The 20,993-nt window shown below is 52.1% G+C and overlaps 1 protein-coding gene across 5 annotated transcripts in view; it reads left to right on the forward strand.

Annotated features, from left to right (window-relative positions):
• Positions 1-4,099: 4,099 nt before the first annotated feature.
• Positions 4,100-20,993, forward strand: part of SORL1 (sortilin related receptor 1) — a 147,212-nt gene continuing 130,318 nt past the window's right edge. The window contains exons 1-2 of one of the 5 annotated variants that reach the window (XM_044258068.1): positions 4,100-4,447; positions 19,415-19,531. In XM_044258068.1, the coding sequence (XP_044114003.1) occupies positions 4,172-4,447; positions 19,415-19,531 (393 nt within the window). In that variant the 5' untranslated portion in view covers positions 4,100-4,171. The other 4 variants (XM_044258067.1, XM_044258071.1, XM_044258070.1 and 1 more) reach the window with 4 other exon arrangements.

Below are 20,993 nucleotides of genomic sequence, written 5' to 3' on the forward strand. Positions count from 1 at the left end.
TTCCAGAACCTCCTCTTTGAATTTAATTTATTCTAGAGTGAGAGTCTAAGTTACTTGTTCTATGTTCTCGATGCATCCGATTTTCAGTCCCATCAATTATTCCCGGCTTTGCCTTAGAGAACGGAATTTTTGGCAACAGCCAGAGAAAGTGTTATTTCTTTGGGGGCAGGACTGTATTTCTATCTTACCCTGGCTGGTGAGGTGAATGATAGTTATTTGGCAAAAGTGATGTGCAGGGGGTTAAAGTTCACCACTCCTAAGTGTTGGGGGGGGTCCCTTTTCTGTTCCAGTGGCTCTGAGGTCTGGTTGTGACTCAGAGAAGCCAACTTTGGGAGAAAGAAGCGGTGATAAGAAAAGGTCTAATGTTCAGCTACCTTGGTGCCTTAACTGCCCCAAACCCTTACCACAAGGCAAAGGAGGGGTCATTCCTCCTCTTCATTCGTACACATGCACTCCAGAGTATCACTGAGCACTCACTCTGTGTCAGGATTATCCTGGGCACTGGGAACATGGACATAAGCAAGACAAGCCCATTGTTGTCCTCCTGCTGCTTGTAGTTGGAGAGGAAAATGAAGTTAACTAGCTAATGTGACCAGAGAGGAAGTATCAGAGACCAGGGGCAACTTAGAACCTTAGTGTGAGGGGCTGTAACCTAGCCTGGGTGCAGAGGGAGGTCTTTGGAACTTGGAGGACGAATAGGAGTTGGCTAGGCTTGGGGGGAGAGGGTGGCAGGGGGTGGTGAGCAGATAGATCCTGGCATTTGGGAAGGTGATGAGGGGAGAAAGAGAACAGAAGTTCAGTTAGGCTTCTGGGATTTGTTTTCCCTTCTCCTCATGGCAGTTCTTGAGAACTATTTATTTATTTGTTTGTTTGTTTGACAGACAGAGATCACAAGTAGGCAGAGAGGCAGGCAGAGAGAGAGGAGGAAGCAGGCTCCCTGCTGAGCAGAGGGCCTGACGCAGGGCTCGATCCCAGGAACGTAGGACTATGACCTGAGCCGAAGGCAGAGGCTTAACCCATTGAGCCACCTAGGCACCCCTTTGTTAACTATTTTAAATATGATGCCACCTGAATAAAAATGTGGGACACCAAGACCTGTGGGTGGTTTCTGTCTAGCTTCATCTCCAACCCGAGCTCAGGATGGCTTAGGATGGGCAGGACAGAGGAGGGCAGTTTCAAGTCTGATGAAAGGCTCAGGTCTTTTTTATACAGCTGTGAGTCTAGCATTAAATTCCTATGCATTTTGATTTCCCTCGGGGTACTGCAAAGCATCAAGGGCAAGGCCATGTATGTGGGGACAGAAAGGGATGAGGGCACTGCCTCTGTCCACATTCTCACCCCTATGTGGAGGCTATTTTGGAGGCATGGAGGAAGTGCTGGCTTGTTTACAACACAGATCCTGTTTTGAAGCTAGGAGGGACATCCCACTGAATTGCACAATTCAGCTCCCACCCCTACCCTGGGTGGCCTCACCTGGGGCTGCTCCCATCTCACGCTCAGGTGGGCATCCTGAAGAGGGCAGAGAATGATCAGGGCTTCAAGATCTCTTTTTATTTCACATATGAAGAAACCAATGCCCAGAGAGACGAAATGAGCAGGACAAAAATCACATGACCACTTGGTTGCAAAGCTGGGCCTAGAATGCCTGTCTCCAATGCACCTGCCCGTAATACTTCTATCTGCGGCCTTTACAATTGTACTTATTCTATCTCCGTGATTCTGATACTCTGTGTGACAGATAGGGATTAAGATATCTTTTTTTTTGTCGGTAAGAAAACCGAAGCTTATAGTGTTTATTTGGCCAAGCCCTCAAAGTTAGAAAGTAGTTCTCCTAACTCAAAATTCAGCACGTTTTCCTCTCTGCCCTGTGCTTAGGAGGCACACATGATCTCAGGCTTTGCCGATTATCCACTTGAGAATGGCCTGGAATGTAGATAATGACTACAGAGGAAGACTTTCAAGGAGTAAATTAACCATGTTTGAGCATTCTTGCCAGCCCTCCAGCTTCCAAGATGCATATCAAAATCAAAAATCAGCAAGTAGCTCTCCCTGCTAATTGCCATCTGAACCTCAAGCCAGCAGTTCGTGTGTGTGTGTGTGTGTGTGTGTGTTGGGGGGGGTGTCTCTTTGTCTTCAAATCCACGCTTAGGGGACACGTGTCTCTGTTTCCTGCTGGGACACTGACACTTGCTCTTGCGGAGAAGGCTGTCATTAACCACACATTGGCAGAAACAATAATCGGATCATCTGTGGGGTGTTGTGACTCTAGCCACATTCCTCTCATTTTCCCTTGGGGGTTAAATGGGGGTAGCAGCGTTTTCGCTGTTGGTCCCGGAGGCGGCAGGGTGGTCCCCTCCTGGTAAGGTGGCCCTGACAAGACAACGCTGGTCTAGATTGCGAGTGGCAGTTGACGGTGGTTCCGTGTCTTTCCTAGGAGATAAATGATTTGCTTGGAAGGAAGAGTTGGGTAGTTCTATGATGATGTTGAGGTGGACAGAAAGTGGGGTGTGCGGGGAACCTGACTCAGGGAGAAAACTGGAGTTGGGAAGAGGAAGGGGACTCCACATCCTGAGGCCAGGTTCCCCAAAAGTCTGGCTGGTCTGGCTGGCTCTGGGGTGGGGTGGGGCGTGTTATCGGGGAGGGTGGCAGAACTCAGGGTTCAAGGAGGTGAGAAATGGCTATCCCTCCATTGGCAGGGTGGTGCTGGGCACGGAAGGAGCCCCAATAAGCTAACCAGAGAGGACTTTGGGGCAGGGGGTGAAATCAAGCAGCCATGGTTTGTTGAGAACGAGGAGCATTTGGGGGGAGCTGAACTGATCACCCCCTCCTCCCTTGAAACCAAGGACTTGTACAACCATAGCAGCCTTCTCCCCTTTAGCCCTGTTCCTTCTTAGGTCTTTAGTCTTACCAGAAACCAGGATCTGTGTTCAGAGCACCTTCAAATGTAAAATGGAACAGAGGATAGACCACGATGGATAGGCCTTGGCCCTTTTCTACAAATCTGCAAAAACATATTTTATATTTTACCTTGGGTGTGCCTCAGCAGTTCCCACTGTAGGAGTAGTATCTCGCTGCTCAGAGAGGGTCTGGATCCTCAAGCTGAATTTAGGATTAAGGTGGGTCCCCTTCACTCCTTGAGGGTCTGTCCCTCCTACCCACAGTAACAAGCTTCACAGGCTTGGAGGAGACTTGGAGCAGGTGCGGAATGCAGGCTGAACGGGCTCGTGAATATGTCCATTTTGCAGCCGAGGTAGGGGGCTCCGTGCTGGATCACCCTGCAGGGTCACAAGCAAGCCTCTGAGCCAGGCCCTGGGTTATGCACAGGTATTCCCGTGTGCAAGGAACCCTGTAAAACTGTGTACCCGTCCGGGCATGGCAAGTCCCTTGTGAGACGTACCCTCGCTGTACTGCCTCTGTGCAGGGGGCACAAGTGACTGTGTTCGATGCCTGAGCAGTTTAGCTTGATCCTGGGTAGTTTTGGGCTGCGGCCACTTCAGGTACATTTTGATGCCCAGAGTAGTAGAAACCATGTGAGTTTCACAATGGGGGCGGGTTCATCCGGCTCCTGATTTGCCGGCTGCCGCGTTCTGCGCGTTCAGAGCGAATTTTCTTTGGCTCCGGGCTGTCCCTCGGAGGTGGGGATGCGGCGGGGGCCTGAGGAGGTGGTCCCAGGGCCAGACGGGACCCGGGGCTGCTGCAGTCGGGGAAGGAGACCCGCCGCGGTTTAGGACGACCTCGACGCGACCCGGGACAGGAGGCAACTAACTCCGGGGAAGACGAGCGAGCCCCAGCCCAACTCTGGATTGCCGCAGGGCGGACGACGCGGTGCGCCCGCCGGCGGGCATGGCCACGCACCCCAGCGGGCGCTCGCTGCCTTGACCTCCCCATCCCCGCGCGGGGGAGGGGCCCGAGCGGCGCCGAGGCCGCCGAGCGCGGAAAGTGCGCGAAGCGGACGCCGCTGCGAGCTGCACACGTGACGGCGCCGCGCCGAGCCAAGCGGGACCCGGCGGCGGCGGCGGCGGCGGCGGGCGCAGCGGGGCGGCCCCGAGCGGCGCGGACGGCCTGGAGCCCCGGGAGCGGCGCGCGCGGCCCCAGCCCAGCCGCCGTCCCGGCCTCGCGCTGCACATTCTCTCCTGGCGGCGGCGCCACCTGCGGCAGCGTTCGCCCGAACATGGCGACACGGAGCAGCAGGAGGGAGTCGCGACTCCCCTTCCTATTCACCCTGGTCGCGCTGCTGCCGCCCGGGGCTCTGTGCGAGGTGTGGACGCAGACGCTGCCCGGCGGCCGCGCGCCCCTGCCCCAGGACCGGGGCTTCCGCGTGGTGCAGGGCGAGCCGCGCGAGCTGCGGCTGTGGGCGCGCGGGGGGCCCCGGGGGGCGGACGAGAAGCCGCTCCGGAGGAGACGGAGCGCTGCCCTGCAGCCGGAGCCCATCAAGGTGTACGGACAGGTGAGCGGCCGGCCACCCACCCGCCTCCCCCGGCTCTCTCCTCTCCCCGCACTTCCTCAGCCCCGCATCCATCCTCCGCGGCCGCCTCCCAGGTGCCGGCGCCCCTGGGGACTTCCCGGCTAGCGTTTGTGTCCCCGTACCCCCCCCCCCCCGCAGGAGTGTGACCGTTCGCACTTGAATTGCATTCATCTTTCCTTCTTACAGTCGATTTTAGCAAACGTCTTCCAGGTAACTCGCGGGGTGCGGTGCCCATTTCCGCAGGGTGTGTGCACACCCGTGTAGTTTCCAGCAGGTAGAGGAGGGGTGCAGCTGCATGTTACATGTGGGTGAAAAACCGGGTTTCTTTAGTGGGCCGTCAGTTGGCAGTGGAGGCGAGAGCAGCCTGCGGTTGCAGTACACTTACACACGGAGCAGTGAGGGGAGGGGACTCCATGCCGACCGTTTTTACCCACAGTTAAGGTGAGCAGTGAGGGGAGGGGACTCCATGCCGACCGTTTTTACCCACAGTTAAGGTGGGCAAACCTGAAAGCGTGACTTTCCTGATCTGCCCAGAGCAAGAGGGGTGTGTGTGTGTGTGTGTGTGTGTGTGTGTGTGTGTACGGGCTGGATTTTGTTGTTGTTTGTTGGAGGGAGGGTCTGTCCTTTCTTTCCACCTTCCTTTTGGAGATACTGACTTTATTTTTGGATAAGAATATTAACTCATGGCCCTTAGGGATTTGAGACTGCAAGAATTTGGTGGGCATTGTTATTCAGCAAATGATTTATTTCTGTCCAGGCAATGGGCTTATTAGATCATGAGTAACATGAATTTCACTTTTATGGCCAGACTTACTGCTAGGAATAGCAGACCGAGTTTGTGGGTTAGTATCGGCATTAGCAAAATTAATTTGACCCTGTTATTGCCTCATGAGACTCCTAGCCCCGTGGTTAAGGTTGACATCAGCAAAACTAGAAGGTCAGTGGGGAAGAAAAAGTGGGACCAGAGGAGATGGTAAATGACGCGGTTTCTAGAGTCAAAATGTTCTCATTTAAAGCAGAAGTTAAAAGGTTAGTGTGAATTCTGCCCCTCTTCACTGATTCTCTTTAGCCATTTCTTCAGGAAACACAGAGAGTTAAATATTCAACCCTTAGAGCCAGGAAGGACCTTATAAACCATCTCACTGATTGTGCCATTTTGTTGATGACCAAACGCTGGCTGGGAAAAGTGAAATGACTGGCCCAAGGTCATGTGGGGCAGGGTTGCCTGCTGTTTAGTTTTTGTTGGCATCATCTCAGTGACCTTTGGGTGATCAAATAGTTGCCCTCTCTTTATACAATGTTCCCTAAATAATTCTTTTCTAAAATAAAAAATATTTGGCTTTTAAGGGGTAGGGGATGGTGGCAAGTGGGTGGGAGCACTTGACTTCCATCTACCACCAGGCCCTGGGAAAGATTGTGTGCAGAGCAGTGTGTAAACTGCTGTGGGCCAAGGCTGCTGGGGCCTGCCTGCCAGCTCCGTTTGTGTGTGGGTCCTGACCTTCTTCCCCTCTGCACCCTCATGAGAGACTTCTTTTTGTATGTGGAAAAGAAGACAGCAAGGTCATCATTCTCGACTGGGACGGCAGCATCCTGGTGTTGAGCAGGGGAGGGAAAAAGAGAGACTGCCTTGTTCACGGAGCCTTCCTGGCCATCCAGCTCTGCTGTGAGCTTGAGTCAGCTCTCTGGGGGCTGGGAGCAGGAGGGAGGGGAGGGAGTCAATTCTTCCTGGAGCCCAGGTCCCCTGCAGCTGTAGTCTTGGCTGAGGGTAGAGCATCCCAGTCTGAACAGTATACGTACAGGTACCATTTCTTCCTTGGGTTTGATTTGTGAACCAGCCCGACTGAGTTTGGTTCAGCTGAAGGATGGAGAGCTAGCTGTTGAACCAGTAATGAGGAATTCCTACCAAGGGTGAAGGCCCCAGGCAGTGTTTTCTCTGAGGGCCCAAGATTAATAAAAGAGGCATTAACTTGAATCTTCAAGGATCTCAGTTAGATAGAAGGAAGAACTTCCTGGTCCTGGGCTTTCTGCCAGACACATCTGACAAAGCCCCTTTAGGCTGCAGGTGCAGAAGTCAGGGACTCCAAGAGGTACGGTGTGCCCCTCTTGGAGCTCTCTTTGGAATGACCTTTCTAGCAAGGGTGACCATTTGCCTGTTTTCTCTGGGACAGACCTAGTTTATAAGTTGTCCCTGCTGCTTACGAAAGCACTGTCCTCACTCTTACATGTCAGAACGCAAAGTATAAATCATATGGCCATTCTGCTTCTAGCTCTAAGCCAAGTTCCATTTCATCCCCTCTCCGCTTTCACTTTTTAAAACCTGAGGAATTGCAATGTTCTCCCATCGTATCGCTTGAAGGGAGTGTGGCTGTAAATAGAGATGCGCGTGCGAAGGGCGAAGGAGGGAGGGAGGGGAATTTTTCATCCCTGCTTTCAGAAAGTTTACAGTTTAAGGCGCAGATAAAGCAGGGGAGGTTGTAGACACGTGCTGGACGGGACCAAATACACAGGCACAACAGAGGGGAGTTATGGCTCTGTAGTCGGGCTTTTAGAGGGTAGTGTGATATGGGAGGGCACCGGAGATGGTGGGATAGGTCAGTGGGCTCAGACACTCTGCAGCTTCTTGCCCTCTGACCTTTGAGTGAGGTTAAGAGGATGCCTGGCAACACAGATTAGGGCTGGAGGCAGAGGCTGCCTGACCGAAGAAGCTGGAGGGGTGACATTAAGGCCACCAGCTTCGGGAAGGGCTTTTGCAGGGGGATATCTGCCTGCTGCTGAGAAGGAGCCCGGTGTAGGCATGTCGGTTCTTTTTCTTCGGCTCCACTAACCTACGGAGTAAACCAGGCATGGTTCTTGTGATCATTTTTATCTTCATGTTCTCTAATGTGGGGGACTAGCTTCTGCCGTGATTCCTTGCGGACATGTTTATAATAATAAAGTCTGGTAAGAGTAGTGAACACAAATTGCTATGAGATATTAGGACTTTTCTGTCCAAGTTCAGGGGTTAGAAGCTGAGCCTCTTCTAAAGGGGGCTGAGTCCAAGAAGGGGGATTCCATAATTCTTGCCACATGGAATTTCTTTTCTGACTTTGTGTTCACTCCATGCCTCTGTAGCATCATGTTTGCTTTTCCTCAGCCTGAGATGGTCTTCCCCACTCCTGTGTTGGCTTGCAGAACCCCTGTTCCCTTCTTTGGCAGCCAAGGTACACCTCCTAGGATTCCCAGGCTCCAGTGGGAAGAGTTCTTTTGAGCTTGGTTACAGCACTAACAGCCTCTTGTCATAATTGCTTGTTTGTCTCATCTCTCTCTTTGCTCCTTGAGGGCATGGATCAAGCCTTGTTCTTCTCTGTGACTAGTACTGGGGAGGCTGTTAGTGAATAATTGGTGGACCGACTGCCCACTTGGAAGAAGAGAAGCCTGGAGGGTAGGAAGTACATGCAGGTTACAGAAAAGGTATTTATAAGAAGGACCACGGTGAGCCCCCAGACGGAGAGTGAAAATGAGTTGGTTCTCTCGGTGGTGAGGATAGGGGAATCCTGCTTTTGCTATGCTGTCCTGGGGGTTATTTTGAATAAAGAACTGGGATTCTGTTGTACAGAATCCTCCCTTTTAGGGCCATCATGGTATTGCTAATGGTATTGTTTTGGGGAAAAATCCTTTGGAATGAAGCGCAAAGCCTAACAGGATTTACAGGTTTGTTTTCCTTCCAGTGAGCTCTCTCTTCATAATTCCTGCTTTTTAGAGGCCAGAAGTATTCAGTGTCCTGATCTGAGACTGGAAAATAAAGTGTCTATTACAGCACGAGGCCCTGGGACAAAGAGCCTCCTTTGGGGATGAAATACCGTGTAGCTTTAGATCTTTCTCGAGGAGATTCTTACATGATACACTTGCTTGGGGAAGAATTGGCTGGTTGATTCCGAAGGTAGGATGCCTGACCTGTTTGCTTCCAGAAGATGAGAAGGCAAAGCATGTGCTGTTTCACATTGGCTTCTACGTAGGTGAAGAGTTGCTGGGCATGTTGGGTTGGCTCCGTAAACATGACCTTGAAAAACTTCCCAGTTCCACTTGGCGTCTCTTCTTGCTGCGTGGGGGCTCTTTGCTCAGTCTCTGGCTACCATTTAGTTCAATCAGGAGCTTGTATGTCTTGGGGGCTGGTGGGCAGAGGCTGTGAGAGGTGACGGGGGAGGGGTGAGGAGATGGGAGATGTAAACAGATGAAACGAAAAGGGTCCAAGGCATCCAATGTATCTATTTAGCCTTCAGGAGGTAATACATGTCTGCAAGATAAAATATGTATGAGAATACAGTGAGAAGTAAATTGCCCTCCCTCTCGTGTCCCCCGTTTATGTGTTTCCTCTTCTCAGTTGGCAACTGCTATCCTCTGTTTTTCTTTCTGTATGTCTTTCCAGAAACATTCTATGCATGTAATGGCACAGAGGTGCGGAAAATTCAGAATTGGTAAGATCAGTGCATTCTGTGATCTGTAGCCACTGACAGCATGAATGATGAGGTTAACTCTTGCTCCACGATGTGTTTGTGGCATTTGACTGTCAAAAGTAGGGAGTTATGTGAAGTGTCCTAGAGTAGGGGGGCTTGTTACTTTCCCTCCAGGCCTGGGAAGGAAGATGGCCTCTCATCGCACTTCGAGGCTTCCTGCAGGCCAGGAGAGCCTCCTCATGGCCCTGGTTCTGGAGCAGGCTGCTGGAGAGCAATTCCCTAGAGGCGAAGAGCCCAGGTCTGTGAAAATGTCAGAACTAAGAGGCCACAGATCTTGCTTTGAACTCGTGTTCCTTTTGGGAATGGTTTCTTTATAGTCTGTAAAATAAAGTTAATGGTATGTTTAGTCGATTGCTTTGAGACCTGGGATCCAGGAGGCCGATCCTAACCACAACTCGTGTCCCAAAGCCAAAGGCTGGTGTCGTCGGGTCCTTTCATTGTTGTATTTTTGGTCTGTTCCTCCTTAAAGATGACAGCCATCTTCGTGTCGTCCTTGTGTCATCCCAGAGCCACAGATAGACAGAGCCAGCTGTGTCCTGTCCACCGTAGCGGACAGACAGGAACATTCTAACGATCTGGAGGGGAGGTTTAATCCAAAAGGGAACCTTGTTGCCTTTGCCGCGTATTTATTTAGCCATTTTATTAAAGCTCCAGTTTACTTTCCTGATTAAATTTGGCTTAGGTGAATATTAAAATGAGCTTGTGTTCTTCGAGTAGCCGATCTGTGAAATGGCTGGTGTAAATGTGTTCAGGGAAGCCTGTTTGGCGTTTAGAATTTCCGACAGTACTTCAGATGTGGATAATGAAGAGTTTGCTGCGCAGAAATGGATTCAAGCTGAAGTATTACACTAACTTTTCCTCCATTTTTAAAGATTTAGTTGTGGTGGAAAGGGAAGGGGAGCTCACTACATTTTGGTTTGAGTGTTTGAGGCTTAGTATTTCTTTAGAAGTGGTCTAGGCTGCTAGGGGTGAGGTATTTTCTTTGTCGAGCGCAGAACCTTCCTACGTATTCCGCAGGGGCACCCAAATCCATTGCATTGGCACAGGGCATATTCAGTCCAGCCACGTAGATGCAAAAATCAATTTCCCTCAGTTTAAAATGAGCCACAGTTAATTTCGACCTAATTTATTGGTTTATCGACCTGTGGACCTAGCCTTCGAAGAAGTGCCACGGGCTGCCTTCTAGCATTGAAGTGGCTGAGAATGCTATAAATCAGGAAGGCAGGGTCGGTGCTGCTCAGCTTCGAGATCTGGGTTGCTCCTACCTTATTGTGGCCCCACCCCCCCTTAGGTTTTTTATTATCCCACGAGGAATGGTCTGCGCGCTTTGGGGTGGATCCCATAAAAACAGGACTTCATAACAATCAGGACCGCCATGGGGAGTTAAAAATGAGCACAGCATTCTGTTACCCACTGGGTCGGTGTTAATAAGAATGGTGACCTCCACGATCATATCACTGCTGCCGGCCAAGAGTGGAAAGACCCTGTCTTCCTGGCTCATGGCACGTCCTCTAACACAGCTTTCTCTGCTGTTCCGGAGACGCTCGCTGTCTGTGTGGCCCAATGTGTCCACGAGCACATATGGCAGTGGGAGACTTGAAATGGGGCCGGGACGACCGAAGAATTCAATTTATTTTCTTTCACTTAATTTTAATGAATTTAAATATAAGTGGAAATGGCCACATGTGGCCGTGGGCTGCTGTGTTGGAAGGCATAGCTTTAATGGGTGGCGGGTGGCCTGCTTTTTCCAGTGTTGGGCGCCCTCTGCTTTGCCTGGGAGAGACACTGAATTGGCAGCAGAGGCCTGTGTGTGTTCCCCCCGAAAAACAGCTGGGCCAAAGCAAGAGTTGAGGGCTGCAGTCTGTAGCCAGGTTTCCGTGGCTGTGGCCTGCCTGGGTGGGTGTTTGGAAACAGTGGCCTCTCCTGCATAGGTCGGAATGCATCAGTGGCCGTGGACGACCGGGGGGTTGCGGTATTCATCTGGTTGGCAGTGACGTGGGGCGGGGGGACCTCTGCATGGTTGCCTCCTTCCATTAGTCACTTGGGTGATGATAAAGGCTGGTCTCTGTGCCTTCACTTTTTTTTTTTTTTAAAGATTTTATTTATTTATTTGCCAGGGGGAGAGAGAGAATGTGTATACAAGAGAGCTCAAGCAGGCAGTAGGCTTGATGCAGGGCTTGATCCCAGGACCTGACCCGAAGGCAGATGCTTAACCGATGGAGCCCCCCACGGGTGCCCCTGTGCCTTCACTTTTGATGTGGCCTCACACACACAGCTCCCTTGGACCAGGCTTTGCCAGCGTGGTGCGTAGGCCCGCATGTCTGATGAGCAGTGCGGGGGTGTAAACAGTGCCTCAACCCTGGAGCTGTCTCCTCCCGCCCCTGCCCTCGGCTTCCTGCGCGCTTCCTGACTCCCCGCAGTGGAGCTGGCTCTGTCTGTCATCCCTGCGACCCTGCAGGCTGACATGAAGACAAACAGCGCGGGCCTGGCGGTGTGGCCTTCATCACTGCACGGAGCCCCCGCCGCCCCCTTCCCGGCTGGCCCCGTAGCTTAGCATGCCGCTGCTGTTGCCGCTGCTGCAAGCTCCTGGCTCGGAAAATCGGGACCCTTCACGATGATTTATCTCTAGTCCCCTGAATTAGATTAAAAACACAGCTACGAATTCTCAGAAAGGCAGGCTGATGTGATTATGTCCCAAATCTGAGTGGCAGACGAGGGCAATAAAAAGATGTACTTATGTCATAGACGTTTTGGGCCGGGTGGGGGCCAATGTGCTGTGTGTTATCCCCCCCCCCCACCCTTATTTGGGGTTTAAATGAAGAAAGTGAGTAATATTGCTTCTGTTGCTTAGAAAGGAGACTAGCCTATGTAGTAGAAACTTTCTTTCCCTGAGTAACTATGAATCGAAGTGGGGAAGGGGATTAGGATAATTGTCATGTTACATGAGGATTTGAGCTATTGAGTATTTCCTGATGGGGCACTTAAGACTCTAGTTGGTACGGGGGTGAGATCCATTTTACTCTGGTGGACTGGGAAGCTTAGTAGTGTTTTGATGACATTTTGAACTCCTAGGAAACCTCTCTGTCCAGAAGAAATCGGGAAAAGCTGGGAGGATCTCATTGAGCTTGGAGGGCTGGGGTTCAAAGCAGCCTTGGGTCAAAGGCTACTTTTGGAGGCTGTCACTGTAGACCCTCAAGTGGGTGCCATTGAGATGGGTCATGGGGGGAGGGAAGGCGAGGTCCAGAGAGTAGAGGACCCGGTTTCCCATTAGCCCAGCCGTTCCACGTGGGTCGGCCTGGAGACCTGGGAAGAAAGGCCAGCACTGGCCGGCCCAAGGATCCCCACAGAAGACCCTGCTGATGGCAGGGTGTGAGGACCATGTGGAGGAGGGTGTGTGGCCTGGGAAACTGTGCGAGTGTTTGGGGAGACTCGAAGTGTTTGAAAGCCTTCTTTGCAGAATGGGAGGCCGGGCCCCCAGGCCTTACCTCCTCTGTATATCTTTAGTCCCCTGAAGCTCTCTCTCTGAGAAGTCTAAAAAGAATCCCGCAGCTCGCTGTGCATGAGGCTTGGCAGATTGGGCAAGGCGTCCGCCCGGCTGCTGGTGGTGATGGAAGGGTTCTTGCACAAATGAGGCTGGGACTCTTCAGAGGAGACAGAAGAAGGAGGGATGTGGGCTCGGATGGGGTGAGAGGCCGGTCTGCTCTGAGCTGGGGGGTTGAGCTAGCAGTGGGGGTATGGCGGGGGGGCTTCCAGCAGGCGCCTTGCCCTCCTGCAGCTCTGAGAGCATCCTGTGTTACCGGGGAATCAGCCGTGCTGTTGGGTGGCATGGGCTCTGCCTCCATTAGCTTCCCTCAGTGTGGTAAGGAAGCCACCAAGAAGGTGAGGGCTTGATGCAGGATTTAAATGTGTTCCTTTGGGGCAAGGAAGGCGCTAGAAATCAGTGCCCCCCGCCCCAGCCGTGCGCAGCAGCCTCAGGTACCCCTGAGGCCTCTAGCTTCCAGCCCTGGTGGAAAACGTTCATTTTTCACATGGAGTTGTTTTGTGAAGAATGGCTTCTTCTGGTGTAAATGAGGGGCCACCAACAGAAGGCATTTTGAAGTTCGTGAAACCTGTTCACGAACAGGACCTCATTGGCTGCTTCTCACAGTCCCATAAATTCAGGAAAATAAGAATTACTCTCCTTGTTTCACAGACGGGTATTTCGAGGCTCCAAAAAGACGTCGCCCCGTACTGAAGGCTTCGCAGCTAACGAGTCTTGGAGACCAAAACTGAAACCCAGGCCTGTGGCTCGTCTCCAGTGGCCTGTGGTGCATTTCCCTCTCGTAAATATGACAGTGAAAGCTTTGCTTTCAGCCAGGGACCCACAGCCTGGGTGCTGTGAACTCTCTTTTCCCCTTTGAAAACCTAGAGCTCTCCCATAATTCTGCCCTCCCCTTGGCTCTCCTGGCTGTACTCATTTTCTTGCAACTTTTCAAATCTGACAGTCCCCATGTCTCCCCTGTTCCTGGCTCTTGCTCTGCTCTTGTCTGGGTCCAATCTTTCTCCTCCATCGCATTTCCTCTAACTCGTCTCCCTTTTTCCTGTGGTACCTGCTGTAGGTCATGTCTTCAGTCTTTGGGGCAGTCACACCCTCTCCCCAACACGAAGTTATGCCCCTGGCCCCAGAAATCCCGTTTCCTAACACCTAGCATGGTGTCTGCTGTATAGTAAGGGCTCAGTACATATTTAGGAATGAGCGAGGGCGGCGTACTGTTTATGGTGAAATGGCGGGCCCAAAGAGGAAGGGCAAAGAAAGTGCATGCGGTGCAGCCTGCAGAGCTCTTGGAAATGGCCTGGGTTCGCAGGAGCATCCTCATTTGAGGCTAACCCTGGCCTAGGTGCTCAGCAGCCAATTAACAAAGCCCAGTTTGGGGCTTGCCGTCGCCTCCAGCTGTCTGCCCTGCTCTGGGGTCCGGCGGGACAGCACCTCTAACTCTTTCTTTGGGCTTAACCTTTATCTGCAAAATAGTGGACATTGGTTTAGATGTTCTCGGAGGTGCCTTCTGGTCCGATGTTTTCTTCTTTTTCTTACTTACCAACTGGTAAATGAAGGGGTGATTGTTTTCATGACAGGGTTTTTTTCCCAGGTTCTTTTTAATAGGGGGGCCTCCCACAAGAGCAAAGCTGCTATTTGCTCAATGACAAAGTGGGGTTCCTCAGGAGGGGTGCCACCTTCAGGGGTCAGGGGTGATTAGATTCTGCTTGCCGAGGATCGATCAGAAATAAAGGTAGCTCTCTCTCAACTGGTGTTGTGAGTCCGTGAAAATAGGATTCTCACCCTTTTGGGAGAGAGAAAGCAAAAGATATCCATCTGCCTACGTACCTACCTACCTGTCTTCCAAGGACAGCTCATGACTATGGTTAAGGAGATGGTGGTGAAATGCTCCGTTTTATCATCCGTGCTCATCCTCTTTTTGTTGGCTCATCTGTAGAATGGGCAGCCTGAGTTAGTGAAAGAGGTCTGTGGGTGAAGCAGCTCCTGTAGACCCAAGTCAGGTGCTCCGGCAGCCTGTCCCTGAGCAGGTGCTGTCTGCAGGGAGTTCTTAAACTAGATTTTAGCTCTCCTTCAGAGGTGGAGAGCCCAGGGAGGGTAATGGTTTGCTAAATATAGTGAAGACACTGTCCTGAATGGGGACACGGAGGGGCCATTTGCCTACCTAGCATTTAGGTCGTGCAAATGGATGGTCTGAGAAAACCTTGTTATCCTCGGACCTCGGGAGTCTATCTTTGGTTTCCTGAGCCTGTTCTGACATTCAGAGGATTCAGCAGCTGCCTCTGTCCTCGAAATTGAAGGACGCGGTACGTGTTTTCTATTTCGTTGCAGAATTTTAAAAACACTTCTTCGTGCTTCCCTGCTAGTGAGGGAGGCAGAGGAACGAACCAGACCGCCTTGTTTGTCCTCCTCTTTCTGGTGAGAAGCTGTGCAGGCGAGGGAAGGACCGCAGGATGTGGGTGTCTAGGACATCCTGATCTTCGGGTTTGACTGATTCTCAAGAGGCGATGGCAGAAGAAATGAATGGCGAGGACGTGGGTCCTGTTCCATTAAGGACCCCATCCTCCTGAGTAAGCCTCAATCGACTCTACAGACTTTGACAGTTTCATTATAAATATCCCATCACCGGTCAGACTTGCAACACCGCGTTCCCCGAGGCGTGCTCTGCACACCCTTGACAAGGGGAGAATTTATTTCAGAGCCTCCAAGAGTGCCTGGTACCCAGTAGGCCTCAGTGCCTTCGTCCGTAAGTGAACGCCTGAGCCATCAGTCCCTCCATACAACAAGCAATTTATTTGTGCTCCCTTCTATTTATAACAACCCCGAGCTTGGGGCTTGGGTGGCAGCAGATTCTTTTTCTCACTCTGAATAATGAGGCAAATCATTTAAACTCTTTGGAACGCCAGGGGGGCTGAGAGACAGCGTGGGGGTGGCCCAGACTGAGGTGTGTTCAGAGTGGGGCTGGGGCTGGAAGGGGGTGCTGGCCCAGAGCTTGTGGCCGTTTCTGCAGCCAGGGACCAGGGGCCAGCGAACGGGGACCGGGAGGCCCGCGGGGACGCTGCGGCTCTGCAGATGCCGCCGACAGCCTTTGAAGGATGGCTTTGGCCAGAGACCCACTCCTCAGCCCGTCTCCTCTCTGACTCATTCGGGCTGCATATTTTGGTAGCGGGAAGACTGAGATGAAAGACACCGTTCTTCAGAGCTGGAGCTCCTCGGTATTAGACGAGCACCTCAGAAGTGTGATCTTCTTAACAGGTCACAGAAACAGGCTTTAAAAAAAATTATTTTAAAGGATTTTTAAAAATTTTATTTATTTGGCAAAGAGAGAGAGATCACAAGCAGGCGGGGGGGTGGGAAGCAGACTCCCTGCTGAGCAGAGAGCCTGATGTGGGGCTCGATCCCAGGACTCTGGGATCATGACCTGAGCCGAAGGCAGAGGCTTAACCCACTGAGCCACCCAGGCGCCCCTAAAAAAAATTATTGATACGAAACTCACATAACATTCACCACTTTGACTTGAATAGTGCAGTGGCTTTTAGTCCAATCTCGGTGTTGGGCAGTTACTCTCCCCCCCCACCCAGTTCCATCGCTCTAAAATAAAACCTGTCACTTGTGCAGCAGTGACTCCCTAGGGCCCTTTGCCCACCAGCCCCTGGAAACCACCAGTCCGCTTTCCATCCATAAGGATTTATTGATTCTGGATCTTTCATGTATGGACTCAGGCAGTCTTGTGACCTTTGGCGTCTGGCTTCTTTCAATGGCAGACTGTTTTTTGAGGTTTGTCCACGGTGTGGCATGTATTAGATCATGGAGTTTCAACAACTACCCCAGATACCCAAAGACGGCCTCTCCCCAAAAGAGCGGGTCTCCCGGCTACCTCTGGTTGGATCCGAGGGCCTGCTGGTAGGAAGGGGAATGGACTACATTCACTGCTCCCCAGAGAAGGTGCGTTACAGACACCCGGAGCGTCTCTTTTAAAAAACAGGAATTATGCAAAGTCCCCCCCCACCCCCATCAGAGAGGGATCTAAATCAGCATCTCTGGGGCCGTTCTCTGAGCTGGGTTTCGGCGTCCCAGACAGGGTGACCTCTGGGGGCATTAACGACCTGCCAGTGACCAGCTGAGGCTTCAGGTGCCTCCTGGACACGGTGGGTTGTCGGTGATGCCGTTTCTGTGTGCGGAGATTTTGGGGGCCTGTGATTTTTTTCTCTGCCTTCCGAGGGGCGGTTTCAGGCCCTTCCCTGCTGCTTGGACCGCTCCAATTAACTGTGTCTCATTTATCAAGTCCTTTTTTATTTTTTTAAAGGTGTTTCACCAAGCTTGCCTTCGGCTTCCTTTGTCAGAAAGCCCTTGGACCTTCTGTGCTTGTCCTTTGCATTGCTCTCCCCCCTTCACCCCTGTTAGGATTGGTTGAGGGCCTCATAAATCTTGTGTCCTCCGGGGAGAAAGACTTCAGCATGTAGCCTCAAGACCTCGTTCCCACTCTCATCACTGGAGGCTCGGTGGCCTGCTCGGAGCGTGACTTGATTGTCACCCGCCAAGGGGACCGTTCTGAGGTTGCCCACGTCACATGTTGGTGGGCTCTTTCATGCCAGAGCCCAAGAACTCGGGTGGCCCTTCTGGGTGCCAATCCTTCATGGTGTCGAAGTTTGATACGCTCACTCTATGTTTCCCTCTGGTTCTAAGTGTGAGAATGTTTTTGGAGGGTGAACACTTTAGCCCGAATTCCCAGGGTACTTGGGCTGTGGGGCTTCTGATTTGTAGCTGCATCTAGATTCTTCCCAGAGGCATGAGCTGCTGGGGCAGACGTGGGAGAACGTCCAGAAGAACATGGGTAAGGCCGGAGGAAGGCCTCATCAGCCAGCTGGTGGAGATTTCCTCCGCTGGCTCCCCCCCCCCCCCCCCCCCGCCGACCCTGGTAGCATTCTCAGGTGCATTATTTACTTACTTCTCTTTTTCATTTGTCCCTCTCTCTCCATGCGGCCCTGGACCTATCTCTGGGAATGAGAAGGCACATTTTGGAATGACGTATTTTCCTAAAAAGTACGGAAAGGTCCTTTTCTCTACAGAGGTCTCATTTCAGGAGTTTTCCAAAAGCATTCGGATCCTGGATCAAACGCAATGCAGGCGCTTAAGAGCCAGAGCAGAGTAGTTAAGGATGAGGTCCTTTGTCGTCTTGTTGGCCAAGATTGTGGCACAGGTGTTTCCCTTCTCCCTTGTGACATCTGGGAGCACCTCAAGGAGGAGGATGGGGAAACTTAGGGCGGTGGCAGGATGAGGAATAGGAAGGAGAAAGGAGGAGGATTTCTGCTGCAGAGCGTCCATGGGAAGGCAGCTCAGAGGGCACGTCCATGCAGGCTTGGACTTAGCATCAGTCCAAGAGGTGAGCGTGGTTGGGGGGATCGGGCAGAGGCTCCTTGGAGCCCAGAAGCTTGGTTTTCTTCTATACGTGCCCTGGGCAGCTAGGGTTGGACGCTGCTGGAAGAGGCTTCTCCCAGACACGGCTCAGCACAAGGGAGCGTGCATGTTCCCGATTTCGGGGGGGGCTGTGTCCTAATTCTGAGTGTTAACAGCAGCTCTTGGATTTTTGTTTGTGTGGTCGTCGGTTTGCTCTTCACACGGAGTGGGTGGAATGTTAGCTCAGGGCTTCTGAGACGCCGGCCCTCGGACTGTCCTTCCGTGTCTGGTGAAGGAGGAAAACTAAAAGGAATGGAGTTAGTTTTTCATAAAGCAAAAGTGTCTCAAAGAACTGTTCTCTATTCCGAGATCGATCCTTCTTCAGTTTTTGGAGTTTAACTGTCCTTTTGTGAAAAAATGGTGATTATGGTGATCCTGCTGCTCAGGAGGGCTAGTTGTGTAATGGGTGGACCCCAGAAGCTCAGGGTATAAAGGGATCCCCCACTGTGGGGCATTCCAAGTGAGTGTTACTGACCAGTGGAGGGCTTCCACTGGGGATGTGGGCTCCTTCCTTCTTGTGGTTCCAGTCTCGTCCGGGCTCTGGAATCCTGAATGGGCCCTGCAGGTGGGAAAGAAGCAGAGGGCTGACAGGGGCTGGGGCTTGTGGCCTTCCCTCACGTTTGGTGGCCATAAGTCAGTCCCAGGCCACACCCCACCGCAAGGCAGCCTGGGCACGAGTCTGCTCTGTCCCCAGGGAGCAGAGGAAACCGGTTCAGAGAACAGCAAGTCAGGCTCGACACAGTGGCTGTTTTTGTTAATGTCCTTACGGGGCAAAATAGACTTGGCCGACCAGTCCTGTGTTGGCCTTTCTCATTATTTTTCATCTTCCTGGTTTACAAAACTCAGAAGGCTGGGAACTACTGTTAGCAAGAATTCAAAGGTCATTTCTGGGGAGTCCTAGAAAATATTTCCTTACTTGGGACAGTTCAAAACGAATTAAATAAAACTTGTACCATGATGGTTCTCTCTTGTTCATCCGTGTGAGGAGCTTGGCACCTGTCAGCTGTTCCATTCGAACAGGGCACCAGTTCGAATGGAGGTTGGAAAGGGTGTGGTCTCTCTGGCTGGTGCGCTTTTTCTGAGTGAGGAAGATATGTCAGTGTTTTGGTTTCAAGGTCTTAGGAGCGCATGTCCCACGTAGGGGTTAGGGAAGAAAGTAACTGGAGATTGGTTTACGCAAAGGCAAGAATAAGCCAAGACATGGTTATGCCAGAGAGAGCCTGGGAAGGAGATTTTTTGCAATCCATTTGTATACAAAATGCAGGGAATTTGTGTTTCTTCTTAGGGGAAGTTGTGTCTTGTGGAATCTGCACTGGAGGAAAAATAGGCCACCCTGGTCCCCTGCTCCAGATCCCAGAAGCTTAGCTATTTCCGAGTGACAAAGGAAGAGAGAGAGTCTTGATTTAGAATATCATGGCCCTCACTCATCCTGGGTCCTAATTCCCGTGTCGGTTTGATCTCTTTCAGGTTAGTCTGAATGATTCCCACAACCAGATGGTGGTGCACTGGGCCGGGGAGAAGAGCAACGTGATCGTGGCCTTGGCCCGGGACAGCCTGGCCCTGGCAAGGCCCAGGAGCAGTGATGTAAGTATTGGTTATGGTCTGGGCACTCCTCGTGGAGGCCACCAACCTGCCCTCTTGGTATCTGGCGGGGTTATCGTGCCAGCAAAAAACAAAAACAAAAACGAAAAGTGGTTGATTGGAGACTGAATGGACGGGATACATTTTACAACATGGAAGAGAATCTGGAAAACAATAAATACCCCTTGTCTGCCGAACAGAGGGAGGCGTGGGCTCTTTTGCAATGAGATCCACGCGACATGTGGTTACTTTTGTGAAGTGATAGGGTTTGAGCTGGGTGGTTGGGTCTGCTCCAGAAAATGCCAGAGGCATGTTCTGGGCCGAGTTGTCCGTCTGCCACAGAGCCTGATGGGACCCCTTCCGGTTGGGTGGGTTCTTGACAACCTGTGCTCCCACTCTCAATTTTCACAGTTGGCTTCTATAGCATTTGAGTTTAGGTGCTTTGAAGACGAGAGACCAAGGGTCACAGACTGAAAGGCTCCTGAGAGACCAGGTGGGTAGTGGAGGAGAAGCCTCCCTCCCTGTTCCCTACACCCTTTCTTCCGGGGAGGAGAATGGTTTCTCCCCTTTCTCTTGAAGCGTGTGGTCTTCTGGGACAATGTGTCGTTTTCCCACTTTGGTAGACGTGCCAGGTTCAAGCAGCATTCCCCTGCGTGTTAATTTGAATGTGACGATTGATCCTTGGTCGCTGTGTCCAAGAGCGGCTAGGAGGCAGAAGGGATTTGGTGCTCGTGTGAGGCTGTTGTCATCGGTCTCAGCTCTGGTTGCCGTGAAGGGCCCAATATTGCCAGATCTGATTTCCGAGAGGAACTCAGAGGTCTGGGTTTTTACATGAAAACTGCTGAGTCTTACAGGTTGGCAGCTTATGTGTCGTTTGTACAAGTACTGGACGGGCCAAGTTCCATCCCCCTGAGGGCCAGAGCTGGTCCTTGGGTCCCAGTGTGTAGCCCCCGCTCCAGACGTCCCCTTGTGGGAAGAGGGGCAGCCCTGCCCGGGGTCAGGGACCGACGTGCAGCAGGTGAAGCCTGTGGACAAAGAAACACAGTGGGGAGCTTTGTTCACTCTGCTCCCTGGCCAGAGGGAGCCTCCTAGTGAATTTGCTAGCACTGTCACATCAGCCCCAAGGACACCCTCGAGATTCGGAGTAGAGACCTGGTCCCTGTGAGAGCCCTGTCTGTCCCCGCTGGGTAGCTTGCATGTGCCCCGAGGGAGACACCCGGAGGTAGCACTGGGGGCCGCTTTCTGGCAGGTTCCGTGGAGATAGCCCCGGACAGGGAGGGCGGCGGAAGGGCTGTGATGCAGACCTTTGTCCCATGCGGCTGCTGAGCAGGGGCGGGTGGGAGCCACAGTCAGTGACGGCCAGTTTGGATGTCGTGTTCTGGAGCAGGGCTGGAACTCCTTTGGGCCAGTGGCTTTGGCCTGTTTATAGAAGTGGCCAGGGTTTGTGAGCGCACATGGCAGGGTG

This window comes from Neovison vison, chromosome 7, assembly GCF_020171115.1.
Source record: "Neovison vison isolate M4711 chromosome 7, ASM_NN_V1, whole genome shotgun sequence".
NCBI classification, from domain to species: Eukaryota; Metazoa; Chordata; class Mammalia; order Carnivora; family Mustelidae; genus Neogale; species Neogale vison.